The sequence below is a fragment of the Cucurbita pepo genome, chromosome 8, assembly GCF_057944985.1.
Source record: "Cucurbita pepo subsp. pepo isolate OVF chromosome 8, ASM5794498v1, whole genome shotgun sequence".
In the NCBI taxonomy this organism is placed as follows: domain Eukaryota; kingdom Viridiplantae; phylum Streptophyta; class Magnoliopsida; order Cucurbitales; family Cucurbitaceae; genus Cucurbita; species Cucurbita pepo.
In genome coordinates, this window is record NC_141805.1 from 9475975 (window position 1) to 9501596 (window position 25622).

Here is a 25622-nt window from a genome sequence, read left to right on the forward strand (position 1 = left end):
TGCTTCGCTCTTCACTTTTTTTTTTTTCTGGTTTTTGTCTGGGTTTCTTAAGATTACCGGATTCGATATCTCTATTTCTCCCATTTGTTTCTTGTTTTTTTTTTTTTCTCTCTTTTTCAGATCGTTCTCTGTTTCTGTTTTCCAGATTCTTTCCACTCCGAAAATTGATCCCAAAATCATCCTGATTGATCTGAAATTCACGAGTTGCAGATCTGGGTTGTGCCGAATTGAGCTGATTCTTCATGGCTTCCCCTGGGAATCCAAACCCAAATCCAGCGAATCCGCCATTTGATGTGCAGAAATTCTTTAAACCCACCATTACAAACCCTACGCCGACGTCACAAAACCCTACCCTCATGAATTCACCTCAATTTCCGCCTCCTTCTTCCTCTTTTCCGCCCCCTACTGGCCCTTTCTCTTACCCACTTCAGAACGCCCCATTTCATCACCCTTACCATTCTCCTCACCATCCCAATCAAGTTCCGTACTCGCAGGACCAGTTCTCTAATCTTCACCATCAGCGGTCTCTTTCCTACCCCACTCCGCCGCTTCAGCCTTCTCCTCCTCCCGTCAATATGGTTGTTCCTCAGAGCAATCCGGCTCAGAGCTCCGGTGCTCGGATAATGGCGATGATTAGAGCCCCTGGCTCTAATCTTGATCAACTTCCTCAGCCTTCTGCTCCGATGTTGTCTTCTTCATCGGGCGTTCCTGAATCTCCAGCACCTCCTAACGTTCCCATCATGACTACCATTCCAATGATGCAGGGGGTCAATCCTGGCATTTCTCCTACTGGGCCGGTTCGAATGCCCAGCAGTAAGCTTCCTAAAGGACGGCATTTGGTTGGTGATCATGTGGTGTATGATGTGAACGTTCGGTTGCAAGGAGAGATCCAGCCACAGCTCGAAGTCACGCCAATAACCAAGTATGGTTCAGATCCTCAGCTTGTGTTGGGGCGTCAAATTGCGGTCAACAAGACATATATATGCTATGGTTTGAAACAAGGGAACATTCGAGTTCTTAATATCAATACTGCGCTAAGATCATTGTTTCGTGGCCATGAGAAGGTTTGGCTTACAACTTTTTTTTCTTCTTTTAATTTGAATGAATTTCTTTTTTTTTTTTGTCTGCTTAGTTGGGTATCTTTTTGTTGTTTTTTTTATTAGTCATTGTTTTGCATCCTAATACTTGGCTCATTATAATAGTTACTTGTTAATTTTTGCTGTGGAAACAAGAATTTCATTTGATGTATGGAGTTTTACCAAAAGGCATCCTGCAGGAGCTCACGAGAAGGGCTCCAATTGGAGTTAAATAGAATACATAGATACAAAATGGTTTGACCAAGAGCTCCAAAAGAAGCTGCAGAAGCTATATTTTTCATAACGTTTGAAGTATCTTCATAATCTTTGTAAATAACATCCTATTTCTTTCGAGCTTACCACTCACAGAATAGCTCTAGAGGCAGTAAGCCAAAGTGGTCTGAAGGAGGGCTCTTTATCTTCCTTGGAAATTTGTATTATCGAAGAGCCTTCTCCATTTCTTAGGAGAGGTATTAGTCATAGCAAACTTCTGGAGGAGATTTTCAGGAAAAAGCTTCGTGAAGGTTCCAACTTCCAGATGATTTTATCTTCATCACTACTCGATATAGCATTTACCTTCATCTCTACAAGAACTGTTGCTGTACAATCCTCAGCCTCCTCTTCTTCTAAGTTTCCTCACTATTAGATACCAAGCGTTTGAATATTGATCCCAACACTTGTCCAGCAAATGTGATTTGATTTTCTGTTATAGGCTTATAATATCACACATCTGTGGGGGAGTTGTCACTTGAGACCTCACCAGGATCCTATTATCTTCACTCTACCTCAAACGTAACTATATCTCCTTTACCGTTGAAAGTGACATTGTTTGCTAAATTGACAAGGAATTTTGATATTTGCATCTGAGGATTGGAGCTTCTAGCCCTGTTTCTCTTGGCAACCAATGATCCAAAATATTTACCGAACTTTCACTTTTTATCATTTCATGCCATTGGGAGTCAACCTTCAAGGAGTGCCTCAAAGGCATTTGTGGGAATATGGTCATTTTCTTCTAGTCATATTTCCTATGTGGAACCTTTTGTAGGCTGATTTTAGAGGAAGAGCAATGAGAGCAACAATATTCAACTTGTCAAGGCAATAATAGCCCCAAATTTGCCCCTTGCTTGATGAGATTTTTAAAAATCTTATCAATCTCTTTAGTGATGCAGCTAGGAACCTCAAAAACGGATAAGTAATAAGTCGGAAAGCTAGTAAGGGTGACTCTGATTGATGTAAGTCTTTCTTCTTTAGATGTGAGAATTTTCATCTAGTTTAAAATGATTCTTTTAGTTTTTTTTCAACAACTAAGGTAAAAAAAAATTTCTTGTTTGTTGATTTCCCTCAAAGGTAGTCCCAGTTGAGAGACCATGCACCTAAAAGTAGGAAGAATAGTTAGACACCATAGCAACCTTCTTTGCCCACTGTTTTTAGTAAGAAACAAAATTGTCATTGTATCCATGAAAAGAGAGTGTTCAATGATACAAACTCCCAAGGGAGATAAAAAGAAAATAAAAGGCAGAATTATGAAATATAAAAGACTTCCCAGTTCATACAAATAACTTTCAAAGAGATTATAAAATAGTTTATAAAGAGAACACCGTTGAAAACCTTTCAATCTAGCGGCCTATGCTCATATTAATTCTCCAAGAAGTTGATTTCTATAAATTGATTCTCAAACTAGTGGCTTCCTTGAAGTTCTTTACAATCTTGAATAAATTACAAATCTTATGTTTATAGAAGGGAGTGATAAAGAAGAGTTTCATTTGCAAATTGGAGATAATTGACACTTGACATTCACATTCTTTAGGTACCACTTTTCCTAGGTTTGGAGTTATAACATCTATTGATCCCTCTTCCCTTTTGCAATCTTTTGGAAGAATTTTGAACTTTAGTGATTTTTTGAACCCCTTTTGTATTAATATGGTAACTGAAGATGGAAGGTCACCTTGGCAAGCTCCTTTGCCTTTTTCTGGTGATGGTACTGTTCCATTTTCTGATGTGCTTCCTGTTGATGGTGTGGTAGAATTTGTTGAGTCAGGAGATGGGGCATTTATTGAGCCCATTTTGATTGCTTTGATATTTAGGGTTTGTGTTTTGGAAGTCGATGGATTGGGTTACCTATCCATCTCTCTTTGCGTATCTGCATTGCCAACCAGTGAGGGGGATATTGAGGCTTTTCCTAAGTTATTCTTCTTGGAAAAAGCGTGTTGTGTTCCCTAATGACGACTCAGATATTCTTGAAGAAAAGGGTTATAGGTCTTGTGGTTTCCTCTGGTAAAAAATCATCTCCTCCTCGGGTCTCTAGTCTCAACTTTGGCAGCCATCAAGTCATCTTTACAGATTTTTCTAATCTTTTATTCACCAAAGGTGTCATTCATTCTGCAAAAGATCCTTTAATTTTTTTTAATTCTCCTTTTGATATTGAGGTTTTGTAAGCCAATTCAGAGGTCAATGTGAGTAGTGTGGAGTCTGTCTTGCCCATCATTAATAACAAGTCTTCTTTATTTCAGAAGCTTTAGTTTCTTCATTTCAGGGTTGTGATAACGAGTCTGTTCTTCATCTTTCCTTAGTTCCAAGCAAATTTGATTCTCTTATTGCAGCTTGTGGCCTTGAGTTGCATGAAATTCCTACTTTTGTGAATGACATTCGTTGTCGGGCTTAATATTATTTATTGCAGTTTCCTATCATTGGTTTGTTGCAAAGTTGTTTCTTTCTCAAGGTCTTTGGATCAGTGCTTTTGTGCTCGCTGAAAAGTTTTTTTTTCTTGTCTTGCGGCTTCAGGCTCTTTGTTTGCCTCTTGGTTGTTTTCGATTTTGAAGTTCGGCTTCTTGATATTCTTGTTCTTTGGTTCCTTGTTGCTGCTCGAAGTTCAGTTGTTCTCGCTTTTTATTTTCAGTTTTCTGTGCGGTTTTGTTTGGCTGATTATAGCATTGGGATTAGTTTTCTTTGGCTTTCTTTAGTTTCTTTTGGGACCACTGGTTTCCTTTGTTTTGCTCACTAGTTTTCTTTGTGTTTTTTTAATGCAACTAGTGAAAAGGTTCACTATACTGTTCCTTGTGACTGTTATCCATATTCAAGCTGCTTTCTCTATGTAATCTAGTAACCCATCATTTGGCCTCACTTGCCTAGAATGATCCATCAGAATTTTTGCTTATTAGCAGGCCACAACACTCCACCCTCCATAGTTTTTTTGAACTAACTTGTGCGATTATTGTTTAGCCGTTAAACATTTTTCCTCTCCCATTCCTAATTACAACCCCCTTTCGCTGTTAACTTTTAAGCCACAAGCCTACATCAACCACAACTCCCATGAAGTCCCTTCTCGGTGATCTGTACACTATCTTGTCCTTTGTAAAATGAAGAATAGAACCTTTAAGTGGTCCAACAATGGTATTGGAGAGCTAGTGAATCTACAATTCACCATCTATTATGGCATAGCATTTTTGAGAGTCTTAAACAGCAATGCTTGATACTTAGTATGTGTACCAATTATCTTCCTTTGGCTTCATATAAGTGCAGTCTATTTTATACTATAGTCCACGTATGATTAAAATGTCTCTCTAGCATTCTCTTAGAATCGCATTTCAATGTAGTATAAGGTGATAATTATTCCTTGGTTTGGTATTTTTTGAAACTATTGGTTTTTTTTTTTCAAAAATAAATTCTTACATCCATGAGTGTCCGGGCTAGCATGCATGCCACATTGACTATTTTCAGGTGACAATTGTCTGTCCCTAACTTATATCCTTATTGACCACCAAGCCAACCTAGGGCGGTTTTGAAATTATTGTTATGGTTCTTACATTTTACATTTGTGTGCATTCTTACCATTTATATGGGTTCTGGTTAATCTCGACTAGTAATATCCTCTTTTTGACTCGCCTTCCTTCCCTCTTAATTTTTCAATGATGTCTTATTCATGCAGAGGGTCACTGACATGGCATTCTTCGCAGAAGATGTTCATCTTTTGGCTAGGTAATTATTCACTGCCTCCTAATTTAACTGTTTTTTCTGCCTGACCTTCTTATTTTGCCCTCTCCATGTTCTTTTTTTATTTTTATTTTTTAATTTTATTTTTTATAAACTCTCTTCTTGGAAGGGGGTTCAACCCCCCAAGAATTCCTTTTCTGATTTTTTACTGGGTTATGGCATATTTCTTGTATACAGTGTTGATGTAGGTGGGCGAGTTTATGTTTGGAAGATTTCTGAGGGACCTGATGAAGAAGCTAAACCACAAATCACTGGGAAAGTTGTCATCTCCCTTCATATGGAAGGAGAGGAGGAAATTGTGCATCCACGAGTTTGCTGGCATTGTCATAAACAGGCAATAATTATTTTAATGCTAACATCCATATGTAGAGCTGTGGATTCATAATTAGTTTTAGTTATGGTTTATAATTATCGCTGTACAGTTGCTCAAACCTCCATGTGTGAATGTTGTGAATTTGTATAGGAAGTTTTGGTAGTTGGATTTGGGAAGTCTGTTCTGAGAATTGACACAACCAAAGTTGGGAAGGGTGAAAGCTTTTCTGCCGAAGCTCCTCTCAAATTTTCTCTCGACAAGTTGATTGATGGCGTTCAGCTTGTTGGTAAGCATGATGGAGAAGTGACTGAGTTATCCATGTGCCAGTGGATGACTTCTCGATTGGTTTCTGCATCTATGGATGGAACGGTTAGTATTAATCCTTATGAATTTCTGAAGATGGTTACTGACGGGTACCTTTGTGATGTTTTCATTTTGCAAATACCTGCAGGAACTAGCAAGTATTTGCAATAAATAACTGAAGAAAAAGATCGTCCTTTTCTTTTTAGTTTACTAGCTATGCATTTATTTCCTATCAAGTAGATGCTTTGGAAGGCGGTTCTCTTTTCTTGGCTCAAAGTTTCTTCTGTATTATATTTTACTGTCATGTGGTGGAAATTAATATGTTATATCATCCATGTATTGAAGACAATGGTCATGTATGTTTACTGGCAAAAAAAACTTGTTGTTTATGGCTTCTTCCTTCTTTTCTGATTGTGTGTATACATACATTATAGATCAAAATCTGGGAAGATCGCAAGGCATCACCCTTGCTGGTTTTGAGGCCGCATGATGGCCAACCAGTTAATGCGGCTACTTTCTTGACTGCTCCAAACAGACCCGATCACATTATACTCATAACAGCTGTAAGTAGTATAAGCACTTCTCCCTTCAATTCAGTTGAAAAAGTTCTCCGTGCTTACACGAGGTCTGGCAGGCTAAGTCATAGGCACCTGATGTCTAACTGTTTGTGAAAGGCTGAATAATCACTTTCTATCTAAACAAAGGAAGAAAATATAAAATTATAAGTCTTTATCTCTACTCACTATTTGTGCATGTTCGCAGTATTTGACTGGTTTGATGTATTTTCTGTAAACCTTTTTGCCCTAATGCATTCTCTCTCATTTAAAACTCTTGATAGGGGCCTCTAAACCGGGAAGTGAAAATATGGTCATCTGCTAGCGAGGAAGGTTGGCTGCTTCCTAGCGATGCTGAATCATGGAAATGCACCCAGACCCTGGAGTTGAAGAGTTCAGCTGAAAGTCAAGTTGAAGAGGCTTTCTTTAATCAAATTGTAGCATTATCTCAAGCGGGCCTTCTTTTACTTGCTAATGCTAAGAAGAATGCTATATATGCAATTCACTTGGATTATGGTCTTAATCCAGCTATGACACGGATGGATTACATAGCAGAGTTCACTGTCACAATGCCCATTTTAAGTTTTACTGGAACAAGTGAAATATTAGACCGTCTAACACATATTGTCCAGGTTTATTGCGTACAAACACAGGCTATACAACAGTATGCTTTAGATTTATCTCAGTGCTTACCCCCACCGTTGGACAATGTGGGGTTGGAGAAGGCAGATTCTAATGTTTCACAGGATTCTGCTGGTATTGAAGGACTGGCTGCATTGTTTCCTTCTGGGAGCAAACCAACTGAGACACCCTTTACCAGTTCTACTCCCAGGGTTTCAGTGCTAGTCAATGGCTCTGAAAGTGCCTGTGCAGAAAGATATCCTGCAACCACCACTTCTCAAGATGCAGCGTCCATTGCAAATACAGAATGTAAACCTGTTACACTGTCGCCTGTAGCTAGTAACACAGACATTGTCTCTGCTGCAGCACCTCCTGTTCCTTTGAGCCCTCGCTTGTCTAGAAATCTGTCTGGTTTTAGAAGTCCAGTGGGTGCCTTTGAGGCTATTACTGCAGTTAGTGATCATGCTGGTGACCGACGTGGTAATGACTATCCAGTCAACCGAAAAATGGATGGATTACACACAAATTTATCTGAAGTGTCTTCCTTGGATGATGAGTCCAGAAACAATGAGGAGAAAATTGCACGGGAAGATTTGTCTAATGTCCTTAATCCTCCTACTGTGTTTAAGCATCCGACTCATCTGATTACCCCCTCTGAGATACTGATGGCTGTTTCTTCCTCTGAAACCCCTAATGTCATTGAAGGTAAGAGTGAGGTAGAGACAAATATACAGGATGTAGTTATTAACGATGATGTTGAAGATACTGAGCTTGAGGTTAAAGAGGTAGGTGAAATGAAATCTTCTCAGAATGGTGAATATTGTAGTAGAGGTGAGCCTCAGAACCTTTCTATGCATAACAAGGAAAAATACTTCTGCTCTCAAGCTTCAGATCTTGGTATGGAAGTGGCCCGAGAGTGTTGTGCACTATCATCTGAAAGTTATATCATTGAGGAAGCCCTACAAATTGATGCTAATATAATGGTCACAGAGGTAGGTTCCCAAGCTGGTGAGGGAGATAGAACATCAGCCAAAGATGTGTCTGATAAGGTTTCTGATTCATCTATATCAATGACTCCGCAAATCACAACACCTAATACAAAGGGGAAAAAGAACAAGGGGAAGAACTCGCAAGGCTTAGGCTTGGTTTCCCCATCTCCAAGTGCTTTCAATTCTAATGAATCTTCCACTGAACCTTGTGGTAGTTCAAGCCTTCCCCCACCTGAAGCTGCGATGTCTCCTTTTCTGGCCATCCAAGATACGTTGAATCAGGTTATTGTTGGTAGATTTTTTAGAATGAAGTTGTCAATTTTATCTTTTCATCTCTATAAAAGAAAATGTTTGATTCTATGATCGACTTAAATTTAGAAATTTCATGATACTTGCTGAGGGAGTAATTCCTTTCTGATCATTTTATCACTATTTGAGATGGTTGATTGCATTTTGCATGCCTCTTTGCCTGTCTAATTTTATTCTATTAATTATTTCTTGTTATTTTGTGTAGATAATGAACACTCAGAAAGAAATGCAAAAGCAAATGCAGATGACGCTTGCAGTTCCAGTGACCAAAGAAGGTAAACGGCTGGAGGCAGCTCTTAGTAGAAGCATGGAGAAGGCCTTGAAAGCGAATAATGATGCATTGTGGGCTCGGATTCAGGAAGAAAATGCTAAAAATGAGAAATTGATGAGAGATAGTACACAAAAGATAACAAGTCTAGTTGCAAATTTTGTGAACAAGGACTTGCCTGCCTTTTTAGAGAAAGCTTTGAAGAAGGAAATGGCTGCCATTGGACCTGCTATGGTTCGCACATTAACACCAGCTATTGAGAAAACAATTTCTTCTGCCATCACTGATTCATTCCAGGTTTGAATTTGTTAGCATGTCTTCTCTTCGTCTCCTGTCATTTTCATCATGGACCTTATTCATGCCTTATGTGATGTAGAGAGGAGTAGGTGATAAGGCAGTGAATCAACTAGAGAAATCTGTTAATTCAAAACTTGAAGCTACCGTTGCTAGGCAAATTCAAGCGCAGTTTCAAACCTCTGGCAAGCAAGCTCTGCAGGTTTACTTATTTTCGACGTCACTTTTTCTTTAGTTGTTCTGCATCTATTAGAACTGATTGATAAGATTTCTTGGCACCTCTTGGATGTTGAGAGTTTTGGTTTGAGTAACAATCTTCTTATGCAGGATGCATTAAAATCTAGTTTTGAAGCATCGGTAATTCCTGCCTTCGAAATGTCGTGCAAAACCATGTTTGAGCAAGTAGATTCTACTTTTCAGAAAGGACTGGTTGAACATTCAGCTGTAGCTCAGCAGCACTTTGACTCTTCACATTCTCCATTGGCACTCACTTTGAGGGTACAATTGCTGTGCTGAAACTCTTGATAGAATATATTAGATTTACTCCCAGTTATTATTCTTTGTTTCACCTTCTTATTGGGGTGAAGCTCATCTTTCATCTTACTGCCTTCTTTCTTAAAATGTGGTGATCAAGTTATGTCACGATGCTTTTAAAACTTTGGAGCAGTGTGACATAGTTGTCTTCCTTATATGGTTTTGTTCTGTAAATTAATTGGTATTTAGTTTCCAAAGGATGGATGGATTTTAGAGAGTAAATTTCCGAGTTTCATGTCTAGCCTTAAATATTCTTTTGCTTTGCTTGCAGGATCTGTTCTCGATTTGTGATTATTTTAGATTTAAGCCTGTTTTTGTAGGTTCACGCTGAACGTAAAAGCGGTTGCATTTTGGAATTTAGACGAGGCCACACCTTGATTTTAAATTTTCTTGCATATCTGGATGGTGGATTTCTTTTAGATTCTTTAGAATTTCTTGTATCTTGCTTGAGCTAAATTAAATTATTAGGCATATTTGAAGGTTGAAGGTGATGGTATTTGATTAGCATGATTTGACACCTATATTCACCATAGCGTCTGGTAATTTTATTAATCATTCTTTGTTGTTTTCCACCTACTAATTAATTAAAGCATGGAATACAGGATTCTATAAATTCAGCATCAACAATGGCACAGACCTTGAGTGGAGAATTGGCTGAAGGCCAAAGAAAACTGATAGCCCTTGCAACTGCAGGAGCAAATGCTAGTTCAATAAATCCATTGGTTACCCAGCTAAGCAATGGACCATTGGGTGCTCACCATGAGAAGGTTTACATTCTTCTCTTTTCTTCTCTGTATTTCCCCTACTCCTGATCTGATGTATTCTCAACATATTCTGTAGGTCGAGGTTCCTTTGGATCCTACAAAAGAACTGTCAAGAATGTTATCAGAAAGGAAATATGAGGAAGCATTCACCACTGCTTTACAGAGAAGTGATGTGAACATTGTCTCTTGGTTATGTTCTCAGGTAATTTATGGTATGACTGATTTTTGCATGCATGTGTTTTCATGTCCATGCACAAGTGAACTTGGTGGTTGTGATAATATATTTTTCTTCATTTTCCAACTTTTCTTGTGTTTGTCCTTCATTCTTCTAGTGTTATCTTCGAAGATTTATTTATCTTCCTTTGCTATCACATCGATCTTCAGTACAATGTTGAACGGCCACCCTCTTCTGATCTGGAAATGCAGTTTTAGGACTGTATAGGCCTTTCAAGCTTTATGAAGGATGAATCCTTTTTCTTGCTATCCCTTAATTAGTTGACTTCCATATTTATTACCGTGTCTAAATTATAAATTTAGTTTTTGAATTTTTAAATTTATGTCAAAACGGGGTTGAATATTTAATTTTGTATTTTGTAGGTGCTCGAACTTTAAAAGGTTTCTAATAACAAACTTTGAATGTTGTGTCTAACTTAACATTTTTAAACTTCGTATATCTAAAGTTTAATATTCTATTCGACATAAAATTCAATTTTAGGCCTAAGAGACTTGTTAATATAAAAGATGTTAAATATGTTGGATATAATTTGAAAGTTGAAGCACCTATTTGACATAAAAGTTTAGGGTTCGATTGGAAACAAAATTGAAAGTTTTAAGGATTTATTAGATACTTTTTGAAGTTCAAGGACGTATTAGATAAATTGTAATTTAATCTTTAATCCAGTATGAACATTCATATATTTAATATGCAAACTGTAGCATATGACATGATGCTTGGAGTGCAGATTCATAATTTTGGGTATATTTTGTACCTTGACTCTTAGAAGCAGGGGTGGAATTAAGGAGCGAACATTTAGTTCATCACAAATCCATCATATCATAAAATAGTTAAATTAAAGTTCTCACCAATCTGCTCCTTGATAGATGCAGATATACTACCCAAAAAAAAAAAAAAAAAAAAAAAAGATCATTTAATTTAAAAGTTGAAATTTAAAACTGTCCCTCAAGAAAATTTCTAGTTCCGTTTCAGCACAGAAGATAGCCTGTAAGTTGAGTTATTCCTGTACTAAGTCATTTCCTATATTGAAGCTTTAAGCTGAATATTTGGCTATGGTACTGGCAAAACTTCTGCCATTAATACCTTCTAAAATTTTTGGATGTTCTCAAATTGATAGCATACTGATAAAATTATGCATGAATTTTTTTTTCCCACAATAAAAGATTATTACATATTCTGGTATTTACCATCTTTTTGCATGGTTATACATGCTCGTTGTTAAAATGATCAAAGTTGGCTTATATATTAGAACTGCTGTGGCTGCATCTGTTTCTTTACTAGTTCTGATAATTTGTCCATAACAGATCTGTGGTCTGTAATTACTGATTCTAAATTAGGAAGGGTTATGATATTATCCTCCTTTTGAATTGTTTGGCAGGTTGATCTTAGAGCCATTTTGTCAAATCCCCTTGCTTTAAGTCATGGAGTACTGCTGTCTCTCTTGCAACAGCTAGCTTGTGATATCAACAACGATAGATCCCTGAAAATTGCATGGATGACCGATGTGGCTGCTGCCATAAACCCCACGGACCCGATGATAGCGATGCACATAAGACCCATCTTTGAACAGGTGTACCAGATATTGAACCACCAACGGAGCTCGCAAACGATCTCTCCTGTTGAGCTCTCTGGCATTCGTGTTATCATGCATGTTGTCAACTCCATGCTGGTAACTTGTAAATGATTCTTCCTTCTTTTTCGCATGTAATTTTGTTCTGGCTTTTCAACACCCTAATGTGCAGATATAGAGCATGGAGCATAGATACACATCTCCTCGTTCATCATGTTTATTTCTGTAAAAGGAACCGGAAACATGTAGATCCGTTATTGTCGAATCTGTGAAATAGGTGTAGCGTTAGGCTCGCTGCCCTCATTTCTCTTCTTTTCTCTTCTTTCCATTCGTCATTTTACGAGTGATTTTTGTTGTCGTCGTGCTTAGAGATCTGCCAGATGAAATTTGTTGGAATATGTTGTGCATTCTTATTTTCTTTTTTCTGCTTCCCCACAACAAGCTTGTGGGGAAGAAAGGTTTTGTAGGCACTGATCATTTTATTTGTTTGTTTCATCAAGTGCTGAGAGAGGAAGTGTGCTTTTTCAGCAACACCCTGGGGGGGGGGGTGGGGGGGGGGGGGGGGGCGGGGTTTGGATGTGTGCTCGAAGCAGTAGAAACAATAGTTTCGCTTCCCCAATTATTATAATTATTACTATTATCATTATTATTTTATGGCCAAATTTCGAAACTTTTTAAAACTTAGTGTCTTTCTTTTTATTTTTGCCCTTCAATATATTCATCCTTTCGTTTGAATCTTTTTGTTCCTTTATTTATGTCTATCAGAGCTTTGATATCACTTATGAACTTTATGTCTATGTACGAGAGCCTATTATAGTCAGTATCACGGTTTTCATTTTGAGGCTATATAAGTCATGTATGTTATTCATTTTGAGGCTATATAAGTCATGTATGTTACGGATATTTGATCCATCTACTTTCTCTTCAAAATGATTGTCTCTTCAAAATGATTGTCTCTTCAAAATGATTGAATGCACTCTTGAATGCACTCAAACTTGATAACAATTATTTGTAGGAGAAAATATTATTGCGCAAAAGAAGTTGCATGTAATAATGTTTATGTTTTGACCATGTCTAGTTCGAACCAATCTAGGACACTACTAAGATTGTTTACATATGCTCACTTCCTAGGACACTACTAAGATTGTTTACGTATGCTCACGTATGCTCGCTTCCTAAGCGAACATTTTGTAACGACTCAAGGGGGAGTATTTTCTTTTCCCCCCCAAAATTAAATGAACAAATAATACAACATCCACTTTCAAAATGGCTCCTCATCTCCAGCGTCCACTTCTAGTAACCATCTCCGGTGACCACTACTCACTATCGACGACCACTTCTATCAACCATCTACAACGATAACTCGAACAACCATTGCAAGCAACTGCTCCAGTTTCTCCCTACAAACTTAATGTACTGATTTGACATTAATGGAATCGTTTCGAGTGTAAAACAAACTATACAAACTTGCCATTTGAAAAACATTAAAAATAGAAACTCAGAATAAAACCTTGGAAGGATAAAAGACTTAAATTAAATGAATTTAAGAGAAGAAACTCATACCTCAACCAGTAGTTTGTTAGGTTCTATTATCTTAAACCATATTTGCCATGTGTAGGAATTGTTGTAATGTTGTTGTAAATAGAAAGGGGGAGTTCTACAAATTATGCTGAGCTAATTCAGTTGCTTCCTTATTCTTCGGACTAAACAGATTCTGTGAAGTACTCCGATTCATACAATGAAGGGCCACTGGAGAAACCTCTATTCACAATTGTATCATTTGATGATAGAATTTATTTGGGATTTTGGTGCCAATTTCTTCATACTATTGGATTCATCAGATCATCACATGGCAAATCCCACAACACAGAGTCTGAACTGAATATACTTGTCCCATTTCTCATCTCTTTTCCACCCTCTGATAGCTCCTCTCTGTGTTCTTCAAGGATTTCATGCAGTTGCCCCTGTTGTTCTCCTCCAGTGCACGTACTCCCCGTACACATGCTCTGGCTCCATGACGGCACATCCCCTTCATTGCCGAACGAGGGCGGCGGGTATTGAAATCCTGACGTTGATGCTGGGAAGCAATTGCTTGTCCCCTCCAAGTTCGTTGTTGTTGCATCAGTAGAATTCCAAGGCTTATATGGAGTGATCAGATCAGACTGTTGAATGGCTCTTGACAAACCAAGTTTGATATTCTCGACAGTACCATCTTTCTCATTTTGATTGTTGTGATTATAAGTTCCTGAGGAACTTCCCGGCGGTACATTGGCCTGTTGGAGCTGGAAGTCAACACACTTCTTAGTAAGAAGGTGAAGCATTTCGTCTTTGAAGCAGCCAAGCGCAGCCTCAGCAAGATGGGCAACTTGTGGAGGGGCTAAAGTGGTGGCGATTTCAGCCATTAGATGGGAAAATGGTTTGTGAGTAACTGGATCAATGCCCATACCTGATAGCTTCTTCTTCAGCTTAGTGTTCCAGTGATTCTTGACATCATTGTCGGTGCGGCCAGTTAACTGAGCTGCAATCAGAGACCACCTGCGGGGTCGAGATCAGTCATCTTACTTAGTACAAATTCATTTTGATGATTGACAAGCAATGTTGATATGAAGAAGGTGGTGAACCTGTTGCCAACAACAGAATGTAGCTTGACAATAGTTTGCTCTTCCATATCCGAAAATTGGCCATGCTTGAGGTCGGGGCGCAGGTAATTCGTCCAACGTAGCCTGCAGCTCTTCCCACATCTTTGGAGACCTGAATGTCATCGCAGCATTAGGCATTGAGTAATTAAAATGATTTCAAATGTTCTAAAGGGAGAGAGTTATACCAGCATTCTTGGGTATAAGGCGCCAGTTGCGAGTGCCATGCTGAGAAATGTAGGAAGAGAGCTTGTTATCTTCTTCAGGCGTCCACTGTCCTCTCTTAACATTTTCCTTCTCACAGCATGGAATTCTCCCCATTTTTCTTTCCTTTTCTTTTCTTAACCAAAAGCAAAACAATAACAAAAAGAAACAAAAAGCCAAAGAACAGAGATGGCAAGGCAAAGAACAGTACAATGTTAAAAGAGAATGCTTTGTTGCTTCACTATCTGCTTTGCTCAATACTCTTTTATTTTTTGGTTCCAAATAAAGAAAAAGAACAAGGGAGGTGGGTTTTTTCTATTATGGGAAGAGAGAAGATTGGCATTGTTATATATAATGGACAGTAGGAAACGAGAAGTGATTGCATGGGGTTGGTTATATGGTAAAAGAGAGAGAGAGAGAGAGAGAGAGAGAGGCATCAAAGCTGCATGATTTTATTAAAGAATTCAACGCCATTGAGCGTGTGAGAGATGGGTCGGTAGCTCACTCTTCAGACACCTGGTCAACCCCCTCTCTCTCACCCTAACTTTCTCTCTCCTCCACTCGTTGACTTTTATGTAAGGTTAATCATATGCTGTGGGGACACGTGGCTTTCAGGTCTTTTTTTCTCTCACAGAATATAGCCACCTAAAAGATCACCTCAGTATTTCTTCAAAACACATTTTTATTCACAAAAGTTGCAGGTCTAGCATCTGGAAATGAACAATATTTACAGTAAAATTACACCGAATCATGTTTCCTCGTTAAAAAAAGCCTAAGATAGACCAGTATGCTTAGGCACTCACAGCACCTCTTGCATTGTAACACAACCTTTGAGCTAAGTTTTCATGGAGAGAACCCTTCTAAATTTCACTGAAGGTTCCTCCTCAGCTACGCTTTCAAACTCTCCAGTTTGCCCTCTAAAACAAATAAAAACTTGAACATTTCAGCCAACTTCAAATGGTGAAAATATAGAGCTATCACGTTTACTCACCGGGTAATGGAGGATCAACGTGCACGAAAAAACTAGCTGCCACTATCAGATAACAAAGGATAAGCATAAGTCCCTTGAAGTAATTTGAAGTTCCTTCCTGTAGAAAAACGTAACTTTTACATGGATGATGAATAAACTCAAGTCTTTGATTATTCTGAAATGGGAAGTAAAAGAAGAATTTATATTCCAAGATATGAAGAACAGATTTTGATTACATACCTGCAGCAAGAAAGCTACTACTATCACAGTTATAAAAAGTGTAGCTGTCTCGAAGAGTTTAAAGTTCAAGTCCATTGGTTGACCCATAATCCACCCAGTTACCACACAGAAGGGAATCTGCATCGACTTTCAAAACGAGATGACTTGAGAAATTCAAATGTCGAGAATAAAACAAGATCTAACTTTTAAGAAAGAAAATTAAAACATTAAATTTAAAAGTTTAAACTAACAACATTAAGTTGAAAAAGTAAATGTAATTAAAAAGAAGAAATAAAAAATACTCATAACCGACGGTAGAAAACAATCTTCAATACTTCATTCATTAGCTATGGGACACAAGTAAGAACAAATCAGCTGAAGGCCATCGCGATGCAGATTCAAATTCAGAGAAACATCACAGGCTCGCAATGACAAAGTGACAGAAGGACACTAAAAGTTGAATTTGTAGAGTACAGCAAGTAGAAGAAATAAGGACTCTGCAGCATCATGTTCAAATGGATACAATTACTTACCCCGAACATAGATATCTGGGTTGATGATCCGATAGCTACACCCAGAGAAATATCCTGCCAAGAAACTAGAGATCGCATCAGTCCGTTTTTACATCACAAGGAATTTGGATGGATAATATGTTCTAAAGCTTACAAGCTTATCTTTCATAGCAAACATAACAGCGCTTGCATGCTCAGCAGCATTCCCTACAATCGGAAGCAGTATAACACTAATAAACGACACTGGGATTTTCAATGATTCAGATGCAACCTGTAAAAGAATCAATTAATAAGCTAAGCTTCTTGACAAAAGTTGAAGCCTTTACTCAGATGATCAAGAAGGCGATGAAATAAAAAGTAATACTTCGATTGCATCGACCAAGTATTCTGATAGAACAGAGATACAGGCAGTCAAAATTGATAGCCAGATAACTGATTCCCACTTGGTGATCTCAGGAGCTTCATCTTCATCTGAGATTTCTTCACTCCGAGTTTCTTCCTGAACTTGCAGCTCAATAGAACGTGGATTACTAAGTAAACAAAAATATCAAGTAAAATGGGGGAAAAACATATGAGGCTGGTCAACAAAAGAGCATCCAATTCGACTCATGGTAACCCTCCTATCTTTCATTCTGGTCTGCCATCATTTAACCAATCAAAACAAAAACTATGACTATATTTTGGGGATTTTTTTTATCAGGATTTAAACTAATATATGACTAAGACCATTGCACCCATTCCAAACTTTTATGAGGGTCTTTTAGGACAACTGGAACACCCTACTGCCTGAGATCCTATAAGCCCCACAAAGAATAAATTTTATGCAGAAGACAGCACAAATTATCTTCCATGATGATGCATAACTTCAAAGAAAGAACAAAAATAACATAATCAACCTCATAAACGGAAGAATAATTATTCCTCTGACTTTTTAACTGAAAGAAAAGAAAAGCAGCATAAGCCAGAAGCATAATGCAACTGCTGAATCTAGAAAGTGCCAATTCCGACTTCCCAAAATGGGCTTCGCTGTGGGTGTAGTTGAGAAGAACAGGAAAAAGAAGGCCCATGACAGCCATTAACAACAATCCTGAGTTGACACCAGCAGCTGCCTACATGAAATTTCAGCTTTAGCACAAAAAGTAGCTTAAAAACTAATAGGTAAAAGGAAAAGCCATTCCTGGGTTGGGGTGAAACTGAAACCTTTATACCTTGTTAAAAGTCTGTTCCTTTTTGTTGAAAACAAGCCCACCACAGAAGAACGCACAACCAAGCACCAGCAACATGTTCGACAGAATTGAGCCTAGCAAGGATAGCTGAACAACACGTATCATTTGATTTTTCAGTGCAAAAATTGATATGATGAGTTCTGTTGCATTTCCAAAAGTAGCATTTAGTAGACCGCCAACTGCAGATTCAATCGTCAAGTGAGTAGAGAAAATTTAACAAATAATGGATCATTATAACCAAATCCAAAAGAAAACAGAATAGGCATGAAACAGCTGTGCATATGGAAGAATAGTTAATTGAAAAAGAAAACTTCGCCTAATCAGAATACGAAAGGTTTACCACTTTTTTACACGGTTAAGGGGACGCTTGATCCCCTTATACCTTTGTAATTACTTTTTCTTTGATGTGCGTATGTGCACACTAATGTTTTTCCTACCAAATACACTTGAGATTTTCACAACTACGATAATTTGTATATAGTACACTACGACAGCACCCTCCCTCCCCCTCTCCCTCCCCTTCTGAGGATTGTACTCGTTCAGTAGACTAATGGCAACAGATGAATCAGCACCAGGAGTTACAGTGCAAAAAGAGCATTTTTGCAGTTGCAGATATTTTACAACACCTAAGGCATATCATTGAACATACAATCATCATGAGTTATCCCAGTGTCAAAAAGAAAAGCTATATAAACTCATAAACATCCCATGAACAGGTTTCTTAACTCCAAATATCAAAAGAACTCAGAATATCATAGTCGTGTGAAATTGAGATCGAGACTCAACCTGTAGGCCCAGTGTAAAAAGCCAGCTGCCTGTTTCAAACGAAAAATTAGATGAGCTGCAAAAAGCATTTTAGATTAAAAAAAAAAAAAAAAAAAACCAGTAGAAATTTAGCATTAAATGTGAGATCCCGAAGTCCTTACTCTGTCGCATAACCTAACCGCTCAGCGAACGGTATGATACCCAATAGACTCAGGAAGAAGACCCAACTCTGTAATCCACATAAAGACCTCAACAAACACATAATCCATAACTGATATTAATTCATACCCAACAGTGACGTCTTTAACTTACATTGTGTCCAGTCAACTTATCCACAAGAATTGCTAGCGGCCCAAAAGACATAAGGAAGTTGAGTTTATTTGAGAAGATTACAATCTTCACGCTCTTGTAAGCAAAACTCTCCGACATTCTCGTACCAACTTGAAACCTTCCAGAACTGTTTCATATACGACAGCATTAATAGACAGCATCCTTCATTCTTTTAAGGAAAACAAAAAAAAAAAAAAAAAAAAACAAAAAGGCTGCACCCTTAAAATCTCAGTTACTGAACCCCTTATAAAGGTTCTCCTCATCCAACCCTTATATTATTACCATACAAGGAAGCCATACGTAAAAACAAGAATCCTTCAAAATCAATAGCCATATAACAGAGGAACAGAGAACAAAACATGAATTGCCAATATATTTGTGTTGAGATTAATATAGATTTCCAAATATAAAAGTATTTATGCAGCTGATTAGTTTGAATATCCTATTAATACAAATCCAGAAAACTTCAAATACATCCATGCACATGTATCAACCTATAGAGAATCATATTTGTTCTAAATTCAAAACTGTACAAAAGGATCAACTACTGAATCAAGGTTAAATATGAGGTAATCCAAATTAAACACCAACAGCTGAATCCACATGGACTAGAATGAAAAGTTCAGAACCTAATCCTCGAATTCACCAGTCCTCTGCTCTCGATCCAAGCAAAAGAAAACAAATACGAACCGAAATTCGAGGCCGAAGAAAGAAACAGCTAACATTCAAATTGTTCTACTTCAAGCATACACTATCCAACTCAAATTTAGAAGAAGACAAAGTTCGTTGTGATTTACCGTAATTAGTGGATAAGCGAAACAAAAAGAGATTGAAAAGAGTTGAAGCGAACTCAGGTTAGCAAGAATCTCGTGAAGAATCAACCTGAATACGAAGAAACCAAAAGACAAGGTTCGATTGTCGTTGATCGACTAACCCAGAACCAACAGAAGAGTGACAAATTTTGTACGTTCCAGAGCGCAAAAATGCTACGACGTGTAAAGAAATCCGATGAAGCTTTATGATGATAGTGCGCTATTCACTCGACAGAGAAGAGATGGAACACCGAATTGCTTCGAAATTTGAAGCGTTGGCGTTCTTCCGACGACTGTCTCTGTGTGCTTTTCACGTCTGTCTTCCAAAGTCGGTAGCCATTGCCACTCTCCATTTTGAAATAATTACGGCAGCCTCCGTTTAAATACTAAATTAATAAATTAAAAAAAAATTATACTTTTATCTATAAAAAATATATATATATATATATATATATATTTGTAAATATTTGAATAATATCCTTCCAACTTAAAAAATAATAATAATAATAATAAATAAATATTTCTTTAATTTAAAAAATACCTCAAAATATTTAATTTTTTGATTAATACTCTTAAATTTTTTTACAATTAATATAATTTTTTTATTATTATTTTCAGGAGTCAAAATTCGGGTAACAAAGAAAATTTAATTTGAAAATGCTTTGAAGGCAAGTTGAAATATTTAAAGTGCACGACACTTCAAGAATTTGAAGGATCGACAATTTAAGGTTAATCTAACCCGACTAGAAACAGATCCATAAATTAGATTAACCCGACTAGAAACAGATCCATAAATTAGAAGGTCAATACCAGCATATCCACGTCTAAAGATTTAAAGCTTACCCGAGATAGAATCTAAGGATTAGTATTTGAGTTTGTACAAACCTGTATTTAGTCTGCATATTAGATTTTGTTAAAAACACTGATCACCCTTATCATTGGGTTGGCCTAACACGATATGACCCAACCCAACCTTAAAAAGTGAAGGCACAAGTTCGGTCCAGGTCTAGTCTAGGAAAAATATGAACATTTCATTCGTATGGCAGAAATGTTGGATCTTGATGGACTACTTACGTAGATCATCGTTGTAGAGATCATAGTCATCAAAGTTTGATAAATTTTTAATGCGTCACCAAATACAATTATTTGATTCTCGAATATTATTTTTCCCGACATTCTAAACAAAACATTGAAAACGGTACAAGTGTGAGGAAGTAGACATATAAGTTCATTTCAAGAACTCTATGATCCAGAAATTGCATATGAAACAAACGAATTTGACGTGTTTAAACCCTGCTTTGGTTGCAAGGGCTTTAAACTCATCGCGAGTTCGCTCCTTTCCTCCTGGGTTTTGAGTCATCATAAGCATATCGCCTTGGCCGATGGCTTTCGCTGCGGCTGTTGTCTCAGGCATTGTTGGAACCACTCCCTCCATCACGATTACCATACCGTCGTCCGGGATGGCAGCGTAGCAATTTTTCAACAGCTTCACGCAATGCTCGTCACTCCAATCATGAAGTATCCACTATATAAAAATGTTACGGTAAGGCCTTTTGGGAAGCTCAAAGTAAAGCTATGAGAAGTTATGCTCAAATTGGGTAATATCGTACCATTCTCGAGATCAGAATATTATAAAATAAGAATGTATTTAGAAAAATAACCTTCATGAAAATAGCATTTCCTTTTGGAACTTTCTCAAACATGTCTCCTCCAACGTGTTCTACACCTGCTAACATTTTTGCTTTACAAATATCCCTCAAATTCTCGAATAATAGTAAAAAAAATTTAAAATATAGAAATCAAAACTGAAAATAAAGTTCGAGAAGAAATTATTTACCTGGATAGGATGGTGCATCTTGAATGACATGAGGCAAGTCGAAGTTGATACCTTTGATTGAAGGGTATGCAGACGTGATGATTTTAAGGGTGACTCCGAGGCCACCACCAACATCAACTAGTTGCTTGAGGTTTGCAAAGCCGTTGTAGGACTCGACAACTACCTTGATGACCATGGTGGTGTGATTTATCATTCCGTTGTTGAAAACTTGATTGAATCTTTGATCCAAGCGAGGGTATTCAAAGGCATGAACTCCTCCATGGGTTCTATTGAATGGAATTCCTCCTTCGATCACACCATTCTTCAGCTCACTCCTACAAATATAATTTCGATTTTAAGATATTTGGTTTACAAATTAGATCGAGTTTTGAAATTACGGTTTTGATAAACAAAGTGTTATTTAAAATGTTCATAATATATCATCGATCAAAAGAAAAGAAAATGTAAAGAAAAGAGCAAACCAGCTCTCGAGAAAGACTTTATCTTGAATCATCGATAACAAAGCACCCAATGACACGCCATCTTCATCGAGAAGAAAATACTTAGCCACCGGCGTAAGGCTATACAATCTCTGCTGATTCCCATTTTCATCAATGATCACCGAGCATCCCACCACCGAGTGGGCCGCCAGAAGCCTCAGGATCCGATCGATCATCGACGCTGCATCCGGGTTTGAGGTGGTTAACTTAGCGGTTATCTCAGTCGGAGACAGCTCGGCCCCATTGCCGGCCTTGGCCAAGATCTCAAACAAGCCGAGCTCGAAGGCTGCTTGGAGTGTCATCGGCAGAACTGATGAGGTAACCAATTGCATAGCGTAAGCGAAATGTTGGTGTTGTTGGCCGTCGTCGGAGATGGAGGAAACTATGGTTGACTGTTCCTCCGCCGTGGAACCCATCGCCGGAGCTGTGTGATGAGGAGGGGAAGCTGAGGTTGCAGCAGCAACTTTTTTAATGGTTGGAGTTAAAGATAGAAGGTTAGTGGTGTGCAATGAGGATATGGGGTTTTTTTGGCTACTCACTTTAGCTTTTTATAAAAAGAAAAAATATATTTTTTAATTATTACTTTATCAACTAAAAAAGAAATTCGGTTTAATTTGCAAGTTAAAACATTTTTGATAGGTCAATTTGACAAAACCGAAAACGGAGTTCGTGTAACGAACCTATAAATTTTGTAGTCTAAAGTAGTTAGTATACCTAACGTACTCATTTATGGGGAAATAATCATTTAAAACTTCAACATAAAACACTGTCGTGAACTTACATGTTCAAAAACGTCTTTAAAAACACTATATTCTAACCTAAGTCTAAAAGATGAATGCAATATCCTATGCATGTGTCATGGTCTGGACTTGCGATACCGTCGTAAACTGCACAAGGGTGTCTTACCTTTATCTGAAATAGAAATAACAGTGAGTGACCCAATATTGAGTTCAATGCAAACACACGTCATCATGAATGAGACCTATCCTTTCGATCTATATTCCCTTAGGCCACTGTCATAAACGGGTAATTGAATGTGTATTTATTGTTCTATACATGACTCACACGTGCGAGTATGGACTCACTAGTCGGTTCACACACATTCTGAACCCCTTTCTTGGTTGGGCTAGCATTCTTTAGAGCTATTGTTGTCGGACACTCATTAGGAATAGCAACCATCGCAGCATTATAATAAATATAATGATCATTTTCCTGCCTCGTAGCGTCCGTACCATCATAAAAAGAGTGGTGCTCCCTGATGCATGAACACACAATGATGCACGAGGTCCCCAGTACGTCACATCATAACACGTGTCAAACTTTAACATAACACACCACCAACATTTCATAGTCATATCATTTCCTAAACATATCACACATATCAAGCATATGACACGTGCAGAACCACGAGATAAGAACCACGAGATATGTGTCATCATACAAAACATCAATTTCTAACCATACGGATAGTAAGACCACTTACTTGGTTGGCCGACGTTCTCCCTAAAATAAGTACTTGGGTTTGTCCTTTGAAGCTTATTCCAAGTGTCGTCGTGATATTTTCTTTTTGAACGTTCACTTAGTTTCCTTAATAATTCTAGCTTCCTAACCTACACCACCACGGGTCCTTATTTTCTCGGACATTATTTTTATGGTTAGTTTATATCTCTCTACTTATTTATATGTAAGGCTATAAAAGTCAAGTTTAGTATTCAATAATATCATCACTCCAAACTCCGTTTATATTTCTGCTCATTTTTTGTCAAAACCTTGCAATTTTTTCCAGCATCTTAAACAAAACATCGAACCAAACGGCTCTTTTTAAGTACTAAAATAAATAAGCACCGACATTATTTAAAAAAAAGTAAACATAGGTTCATTTCAAGAACTCTATGATCCAGTGATTGCTTAGGAAACAGACGAATTTGACGTGTTTAAACCCAGCCTTGGTTGCGAGGGCTTCAAACTCATCACGAGTTCGCTCCTTTCCTCCTGGGTTTTGAGTCATCATAAGCACATCGCCTTGGATGATGCCTTTAGCTGCTTCTGAGGTCTCAGGCACCGTTGGAAGCACTCCCTCCATCACGATTACCTTTCCATCGTCCGGGATCGCAGCGTAGCAATTTTTCAGTAGCTTCACGCAATGTTCGTCACTCCAATCGTGAAGTATCCACTGTATAAAGTTACATAAATACTTTATCATTATCGATTACGTTTCAAAAATATTAATAAATTTTCAAAAAGAGATAATTTATAAACTTTTTTTATAAAGCTTACGAGTGTTAATGCTACGTGATATTAACATATTGAAATAAAGATATATAGAAAACTAACCTTTATGAAAATAGCATCTCCCTCGGGAACTTTCTCGAACATGTCTCCTCCTACGTGTTCCACACCTGACAACATTTTTGGTTTACAAATTATCCTCCAAATTTAATATAATCAAGCCACTCGAAAATTTTTAAAAGTATAGAGATAAAGTTCGGGAAGAAATTGTTTACCTGGATAGGAAGGTGCATCTTGAATAACATGAGGCAAATCGAAGTTGATGCCTTTGATTGAAGGGTATGCAGACGTGATGATTTTAAGGGTGACCCCGAGGCCACCACCAACATCAACCAGTTGCTTGAGGTTTGCAAAACCGTTGTAGCACTTGACAACGGCCTTGATGGCCGTAGTGGAGTAGTTTATCATTGCGTTGTTGAAAACTTGATTAAATCTTTGATCCAAGCGAGGGTACTCAAAGGCATGAACTCCCCCATGAGCTCTATTGAATGGAACTCCCCCTTCAATCACAGCATTCTTGAGCTCACTCCTGTGAATATAATTTCAAATTTAGGACATTTGGTTTACGAGTTAGATCGAGTTTTGTTTAGTATGTACAAAATTACGATAAAATGCTCCTAATATATCATTGATTAAAAGATTAGAACGAACCAGCTATGAAGAAAGACTTTATCTTGGATCATCGATACAATAGGACCCAACGACACGCCATCTTCATTCGGAACAAAATACTTAGCCACCGGCGCAAGGCTATACAATCTCTGCTGATTCCCATTTTCATCAATGATCACAGAGCACCCCACCACCGCGTGGGCCGCCATAAGCCTCAGGATCCGATCGATCATCGACGCAGCATCCGGGTTCGAGGTGGTTATCTTAGTGGCTATCTCAGTCGGAGACAGCTCGGCCCCATCGCCAGCCTTGGCCAAGATCTCAAACAAGCCAAGCTCGAAGGCTGCTTGGAGTGTCATCGGCAGAACTGATGAGGTAACCAATTGCGCAGCGTAAGAGTAGTGTTGTTGTTCTTGGCCGTCGTCGGAGTTGGAGGAAGCCACAGTTGAGCGTTCCTTCGCCGTGGAAGCCATCGCCGGAGCTCTGTGATGAGGAGGAGAAGCTGAGGCTGCAGCAGCAACTTTTTTAATGGTTGGTGTAGAAGATAGAAGGCTAGTGGTGTGCAATGAACATGTGAGGTCCTTTTATACCAATATATATATATATATATATATATATATTAATTATTATTATATCAACTTAAAATTTTAAGGTTTTTTTTTTTTTTAAGATTGAATTTGACCAAACACAAAATAGGGTTCCGACCCAAATTTAAGATTAAGATCATTTCACGTCTGTAACGTAATGGGTTCTGGCGTGTGTATTTTATATGTGAATGTTAAAATTTTAGTTATTAATATGATATGGATAATGGGTAAATATAATTTTTAAAGAACGATGAACAATACTTGGGTTAGTTTAGCTAATGAACTCTATTGAATTTGTTTACGGTAGTCAACCCGACCAACCAT

General features: G+C 37.8%; 5 protein-coding genes across 11 annotated transcripts; 1 reads left to right on the forward strand and 4 right to left on the reverse strand.

Annotated features, from left to right (window-relative positions):
- LOC111800789 (enhancer of mRNA-decapping protein 4) lies at positions 1–12132 on the forward strand. The gene is made up of 12 exons (XM_023684641.2): positions 1–1064; positions 5002–5051; positions 5244–5400; positions 5530–5748; positions 6117–6245; positions 6521–8128; positions 8361–8720; positions 8800–8919; positions 9045–9215; positions 9854–10018; positions 10092–10217; positions 11629–12132. Exons 1-12 carry the CDS (start codon positions 243–245, stop codon positions 11932–11934), a joined length of 4233 nt encoding a protein of 1410 aa, XP_023540409.2. The 5' UTR covers positions 1–242; the 3' UTR covers positions 11935–12132.
- Positions 12133–13490: 1358 nt separating this feature from the next.
- Positions 13491–14814, reverse strand: LOC111800845 (transcription factor MYB80-like). Of its 2 annotated transcripts, XM_023684724.2 has the most exons (4): positions 14645–14791; positions 14442–14571; positions 14267–14355; positions 13491–14197 (listed from the first exon to the last, which is right to left on the reverse strand). In XM_023684724.2, the coding sequence occupies exons 1-4, from the start codon at positions 14775–14777 to the stop codon at positions 13641–13643; spliced, it is 909 nt and encodes a 302-aa protein (XP_023540492.1). In that variant the 5' UTR covers positions 14778–14791; the 3' UTR covers positions 13491–13640. The 2 variants fall into 2 exon arrangements, with proteins under 2 accessions (XP_023540492.1, XP_023540491.1); XM_023684723.2 differs by having other exon boundaries at positions 13491–14355; positions 14645–14814.
- A 518-nt stretch (positions 14815–15332) lies between these two features.
- On the reverse strand, positions 15333–19855 carry LOC111800829 (vacuolar cation/proton exchanger 5-like). The gene is made up of 12 exons (XM_087126423.1): positions 19565–19855; positions 18665–18809; positions 18514–18581; positions 18374–18402; positions 17570–17766; positions 17258–17470; positions 16726–16860; positions 16516–16632; positions 16383–16436; positions 15871–15996; positions 15652–15748; positions 15333–15577 (listed from the first exon to the last, which is right to left on the reverse strand). Exons 2-12 carry the CDS (start codon positions 18779–18781, stop codon positions 15549–15551), a joined length of 1182 nt encoding a protein of 393 aa, XP_086982549.1. The 5' UTR covers positions 18782–18809; positions 19565–19855; the 3' UTR covers positions 15333–15548.
- A 736-nt stretch (positions 19856–20591) lies between these two features.
- LOC111800841 (cathecol O-methyltransferase 1-like) lies at positions 20592–22319 on the reverse strand. Of its 6 annotated transcripts, none has more exons than XM_023684718.2 (4): positions 21793–22319; positions 21332–21645; positions 21156–21220; positions 20592–21019 (listed from the first exon to the last, which is right to left on the reverse strand). In XM_023684718.2, exons 1-4 carry the CDS (start codon positions 22224–22226, stop codon positions 20723–20725), a joined length of 1110 nt encoding a protein of 369 aa, XP_023540486.2. In that variant the 5' UTR covers positions 22227–22319; the 3' UTR covers positions 20592–20722. The 6 variants fall into 6 exon arrangements, with proteins under 6 accessions (XP_023540486.2, XP_086982306.1, XP_086982308.1 ...); XM_087126180.1 differs by having other exon boundaries at positions 21105–21220; XM_087126182.1 differs by having other exon boundaries at positions 21156–21223.
- A 1212-nt stretch (positions 22320–23531) lies between these two features.
- Positions 23532–25267, reverse strand: LOC111800840 (cathecol O-methyltransferase 1). Its single transcript, XM_023684716.2, has 4 exons — positions 24751–25267; positions 24315–24628; positions 24145–24209; positions 23532–23983 (listed from the first exon to the last, which is right to left on the reverse strand). Exons 1-4 carry the CDS (start codon positions 25182–25184, stop codon positions 23687–23689), a joined length of 1110 nt encoding a protein of 369 aa, XP_023540484.1. The 5' UTR covers positions 25185–25267; the 3' UTR covers positions 23532–23686.
- Positions 25268–25622: the final 355 nt, after the last annotated feature.

Bases quoted from the DNA above. Each gene is read 5' to 3' on its own strand.
- LOC111800789 (XM_023684641.2), top strand. From the start codon at position 243: ATGGCTTCCCCTGGGAATCCAAACCCAAATCCAGCGAATCCGCCATTT. The intron at 8,920-9,044 runs GTTTACTTATTT...CTTCTTATGCAG, and splicing joins CTGGCAAGCAAGCTCTGCAG to GATGCATTAAAATCTAGTTT. The intron at 9,216-9,853 runs GTACAATTGCTG...CATGGAATACAG, and splicing joins CATTGGCACTCACTTTGAGG to GATTCTATAAATTCAGCATC.
- LOC111800829 (XM_087126423.1), bottom strand. From the start codon at position 18,781: ATGTCGGAGAGTTTTGCTTACAAGAGCGTGAAGATTGTAATCTTCTCA. The intron at 17,767-18,373 runs GTTGAGTCTCGA...TTGAATCTGCAG, and splicing joins TTTTTACACTGGGCCTACAG to TTGGCGGTCTACTAAATGCT. The intron at 17,471-17,569 runs GTATAAAGGTTT...AATTTCATGTAG, and splicing joins AGGAACAGACTTTTAACAAG to GCAGCTGCTGGTGTCAACTC.
- LOC111800840 (XM_023684716.2), bottom strand. From the start codon at position 25,184: ATGGCTTCCACGGCGAAGGAACGCTCAACTGTGGCTTCCTCCAACTCC. The intron at 24,629-24,750 runs GTTCGTTCTAAT...TTATATTCACAG, and splicing joins AAAGTCTTTCTTCATAGCTG to GAGTGAGCTCAAGAATGCTG. The intron at 23,984-24,144 runs GTTAGTTTTCTA...AACTTTATACAG, and splicing joins GAGATGCTATTTTCATAAAG to TGGATACTTCACGATTGGAG.
- LOC111800841 (XM_087126178.1), bottom strand. From the start codon at position 22,226: ATGGGTTCCACGGCGGAGGAACAGTCAACCATAGTTTCCTCCATCTCC. The intron at 21,646-21,792 runs GTTTGCTCTTTT...TTATATTTGTAG, and splicing joins AAAGTCTTTCTCGAGAGCTG to GAGTGAGCTGAAGAATGGTG. The intron at 21,020-21,104 runs GTACGATATTAC...ATTTTTATATAG, and splicing joins ATATTCTGATCTCGAGAATG to TGGATACTTCATGATTGGAG.
- LOC111800845 (XM_023684723.2), bottom strand. From the start codon at position 14,777: ATGGGGAGAATTCCATGCTGTGAGAAGGAAAATGTTAAGAGAGGACAG. The intron at 14,572-14,644 runs GTATAACTCTCT...GATGACATTCAG, and splicing joins CCTTATACCCAAGAATGCTG to GTCTCCAAAGATGTGGGAAG. The intron at 14,356-14,441 runs GTTCACCACCTT...TCGACCCCGCAG, and splicing joins CATTCTGTTGTTGGCAACAG to GTGGTCTCTGATTGCAGCTC.